General features: G+C 47.9%; 1 protein-coding gene across 1 annotated transcript in view; it reads right to left on the reverse strand.

Moving 5' to 3' along the window:
* LOC113811707 (solute carrier family 49 member 4 homolog) overlaps positions 1-5000 on the reverse strand; it is a gene marked incomplete at its 3' end in the record, with an annotated part of 14256 nt that overhangs the window by 7122 nt on the left and 2134 nt on the right. The window contains 4 exon segments of the mRNA XM_070123983.1: positions 1272-1400; positions 3741-3853; positions 4027-4280; positions 4596-4798. Coding sequence (XP_069980084.1) covers positions 1272-1400; positions 3741-3853; positions 4027-4280; positions 4596-4798 — 699 coding nt within the window.

The raw sequence follows: 5000 nt of genomic DNA on the forward strand, positions 1-5000 counted from the left end.
CCGTCGTCGTCCCGTTCCTCGGCGACCTGACCAGCAGCGGCTCCATGTAACTCCCGACGTTGCCCAGCTGGTTCAACACCTGTGAAACAGCTGAGACCACGAGAGGGAGAGGTTTGGTATCTTGGTATGGTTTCATGACATGTTGTTATGTATTGTATTTGATCTTATCTGGGTGTACACGTTATTGTGCTTGTATTTTAGTTAACCCACACACACATATATGTATGTATGTATGTATATATATATATATATATATATATATATATATATATATATATATATATATATGGGTGGGTACTTCATGTGCAGGGGTGTGTGAAGCGACAGCGTGGTAGCCTAGATGGTGTTAAGTGCTTGCATGCCTAGCCTAGTGCGAAAAAGGAAGCAGCACTGCACGTCTCCCCTGCCCTCTCCAAAATCGAGACTTCAGCAGTGCCTCCTCGTGGCCACCTATGGAAACTGGTATCTTGCGCCTCAGGCTGAACTGTAGAGAATCTTGGAGCAGCAGGAGGCCCCAGAGGTACAGGGTCATGGCTCACCCACGTGTGGACACGCCCTGGCCTTGTACTAACTCATGCCCCTAAGCCCCCTGGGATTAATGGGAGGCTCGGGGGAGGTGGGCCTTGTCAGTCCTCCTCCTCCCAGAGATAACCCATCGGCAATGTCACATATAATTGGAAATACTGGAGGAGGGGAAATGCCCCTCCAACCCAGCAAGAGAGGCCTTCTGTTAAGAAGGGACAAGTTACAGTTTATTAGGAGTCTTGCAGAGCAAGTAGAAGGCCATTTCTTAGTAAATGATCTTCGTCCTGCATACCAAGCTGAACTCCAAGCCCTCTTCACAGGTGACTGCAACTCGCTTAGTAAGTGTCCAGATCGTCTCAGATCCTACTGCGGTGTGGAAGCATTGGGCTGAGTATTTTGAGCAGTTGTGTCAGGTTGACCCACCAACAGTTAACTTGGATGCGGGTAGTGCCGTGATTCCGCTGCCGGACCCACCTATCAAAAAGGATCTACCTGCCCTAACTAAAGTTAGGGGGGATATCTCCAAGAGTGGCAAAACAGCGGGTATTTTCAGCATCACAGCTGAACTGTTAAAGGATGGTGGTGAACCTATGGTGCAGGGGTTGCATGCTGTCCTGGCTGCCATCTGGACTTACCAGGATTCACTCCTGGTAAGTCCACAATAGACCGTATCCTTGTGCTTCGAGTCATTATAGAGCGCCGTCGTGAGTTAGGCTGTGGCATGTCATTATAGAAAAACGACTTACCAATATAAAGCAGCCGTTTGATATCACTCCGAATTTCCTCCGTCGTCGTCCCGTTCCTCGGCGACCTGACCAGCAGCGGCTCCATGTAACTCCCGACGTTGCCCAGCTGGTTCAACACCTGTGAAACAGCTGAGACCACGAGAGGGAGAGGTTTGGTATCTTGGTATGGTTTCATGACATGTTGTTATGTATTGTATTTGATCTTATCTGGGTGTACACGTTATTGTGCTTGTATTTTAGTTAACCCACACACACATATATGTATGTATGTATGTATATATATATATATATATATATATATATATATATATATATATATATATATGGGTGGGTACTTCATGTGCAGGGGTGTGTGAAGCGACAGCGTGGTAGCCTAGATGGTGTTAAGTGCTTGCATGCCTAGCCTAGTGCGAAAAAGGAAGCAGCACTGCACGTCTCCCCTGCCCTCTCCAAAATCGAGACTTCAGCAGTGCCTCCTCGTGGCCACCTATGGAAACTGGTATCTTGCGCCTCAGGCTGAACTGTAGAGAATCTTGGAGCAGCAGGAGGCCCCAGAGGTACAGGGTCATGGCTCACCCACGTGTGGACACGCCCTGGCCTTGTACTAACTCATGCCCCTAAGCCCCCTGGGATTAATGGGAGGCTCGGGGGAGGTGGGCCTTGTCAGTCCTCCTCCTCCCAGAGATAACCCATCGGCAATGTCACATATAATTGGAAATACTGGAGGAGGGGAAATGCCCCTCCAACCCAGCAAGAGAGGCCTTCTGTTAAGAAGGGACAAGTTACAGTTTATTAGGAGTCTTGCAGAGCAAGTAGAAGGCCATTTCTTAGTAAATGATCTTCGTCCTGCATACCAAGCTGAACTCCAAGCCCTCTTCACAGGTGACTGCAACTCGCTTAGTAAGTGTCCAGATCGTCTCAGATCCTACTGCGGTGTGGAAGCATTGGGCTGAGTATTTTGAGCAGTTGTGTCAGGTTGACCCACCAACAGTTAACTTGGATGCGGGTAGTGCCGTGATTCCGCTGCCGGACCCACCTATCAAAAAGGATCTACCTGCCCTAACTAAAGTTAGGGGGGATATCTCCAAGAGTGGCAAAACAGCGGGTATTTTCAGCATCACAGCTGAACTGTTAAAGGATGGTGGTGAACCTATGGTGCAGGGGTTGCATGCTGTCCTGGCTGCCATCTGGACTTACCAGGATTCACTCCTGGTAAGTCCACAATAGACCGTATCCTTGTGCTTCGAGTCATTATAGAGCGCCGTCGTGAGTTAGGCTGTGGCATGTTTGCAGCCTACATCGACCTCAAGAAGGTTTTTGATACAGTGCATCGGGAATCACTTTGGGAGATCCTGAGACTGAGAGGAATTCCAACGGATTTTAGGACTAATAGCAAGTCTTTATACTGGTACTGAAAGGGCTATAAGGTGTGGTGGGGGCCTGTCGAGCTTCTTTCCTGTTAGGTCAGGAGTGAGGCAAGGTTGTGTCCTTGCACCTACACTTTTCAACACATGCATGGACTGGATACTGGGCAGAGCTACTGTTCAAAGCCATTGGGGAGCAACTCTGGGCATATCAAAGTTACAGACCTTGACTTTGCCGATGATGTTGCTATTCTATCTGAGTCTTTGGAAACCCTAGTGGTGGCTGTGGATGGGTTTTGTAATGAAGCAAAGCCCTTTGGTCTAGAGGTATCCTGGACCACGACCAAGATCTAGGACTTTGGGGACTTGCTAGGAGAGCCTGTCCAGTCGGTACATGCTTACGGCGAGGACATTGAAGTCACAGAGAATTTTTACATACCTTGATAGTGTAGTTTATAACTATGGGCTGTCAGACCAGGAAGTCAGGAGACAGATTGGCCTGGCAGCAGAGGTCATGAACTCTCTCGACAAGCTACGAGTTTTCAAGGCCCTGATAATGCCAGTTTTGTTATATGGAAGTGAAACCTGGACATTATCCTATGCCTTGGAGTCTCATCTTGATGTACCGTGATACTGACACAGGACCTACTACCTGCACAATCCGTGATCGCCAACTCAGGTTATATGGCCATCTGGCTCGCTTCCCACAGGATGATCCTGCCCACCAGGTTGTCTCTGTAAAAGAGACAACCCTGGGTGGAAGAGGCCTGTGGGACGACCTAGGAGGTCGTGGTTTGGGCAGATCGATCAAACTTGTTGTGAGGAGCTCGAGATGGGCCGAGTCCCTTCCTGGCGGCTTGCCATGAAGGATCCGAAAAGATGAAAACAAAGGGTGGATGCGGCTATGCGACCCCGTCGGCATAAGCTCCTAATGATGATGATATATATATATATATATATATATATATATATATATATATATATATATGTATGTATATATATGTATGAATGTATGTATGTGTTTCATATACACATACATGTATCTGTATGAATAAACGTGTGTATTCATGTATATATGTATACATATGTATGAGTCTGTCACTACCTGTAGCGGTCGTTCTCTCCTCGGGCGGAAACCACACGGCGGCTATGGTGGGAGGGGCAGCCATGACCAGGGTGGCTGCCAGACCCACACAAATAGCGCATAAGTGGGACATCCTGTTGGAAAGAAACGAAATCCAGTGATGTAAAGTTCTTGTTAAGCTGTCCATACAAAGCAAAATTTGTAACTTTAATTTAGGCTTATTTTTCTTGTTTCCGAATTATCTAGATTTCTCCTGCGCTTGACTGGGTTCTCGGACCAAATTTGGGGAAATCTTCCTAGAACTTACACGGTGAAGAACACGTCGGAGCTCGTAGCGAAGGGGATTATCCTCATGATGGTCCCCGCTGCGATCAAGCCAGCACATGCAAGCACGCCCGCACGGAGTCCCTTGGCCTCCATGAGCCAGCACATGGGCACAATGCCCACCACGAACATGATGGTCCCCCAGTTGCCCATCATGGCCACCGTCTCAGCGCCCCATCCCGGGAAAGCGACGCTCACACTCTCGCTGATGGGGCCCCACGTGTTCCACTGGGCGCACTGAAGGGAGAGAGGCCGACGCTCAAAGACGTCTAAAAGCTTTCGTTGCTCAGAGAAAGCCAAAAAGAGCAACTCATTGGTCAGTTCAGGGCATTTGAATCCATGCATTGCTCACTCAAACGCATTTAAAATCCATTCATTGTTCTGTTAAACACAACCAAAGCCACCCATGGCTCAATCAAAGGCATCCTTAAGCTTTCACTGTTCAGTCTAAGACAACTAAGGTCGTTCCTAGCTCAGTCAGAAGCGAAGAACGGCCAGAAGCGTCTTCATTCATTCACTGCTTCCCTCGTACACACAGCGTTGCCCACGGACCTGAAACCACGCGAGGAAGGAGAAGATGAACAGAATCCAGAAGCGAGTGAAGTAGGTTTTCGTGGTGACCTCCACACCCTCGCTCTCTGGTCGCGACTCGGGTTCAACTGCGTGGGGGTGACCGTCATGCCAGCTGTTAGAGGCAGCTGGTTTCAGAGTCACGTGTGTTTCGAGGCGCCTGCCGTTTAAGAGAGGACTCCGCTCTGAAAGGATGCAGGATTGTTTGTGGTAATCGTAATGAAGTGTTTAATACATTGAGTTATAGTACTCATTGGTTACTAAGTAGAGGTAATGTTGATTATGTTATGATAATTTTGCGAATCTATTAACTAGGATAGTTTTTCGTGATAATAACATAAGGAATTACATACATGCAAGACATTAGTAGATATTTCCTAATCAGAA

Source organism: Penaeus vannamei, chromosome 8 (genome assembly GCF_042767895.1).
Source record: "Penaeus vannamei isolate JL-2024 chromosome 8, ASM4276789v1, whole genome shotgun sequence".
Classification (NCBI taxonomy): Eukaryota; Metazoa; Arthropoda; class Malacostraca; order Decapoda; family Penaeidae; genus Penaeus; species Penaeus vannamei.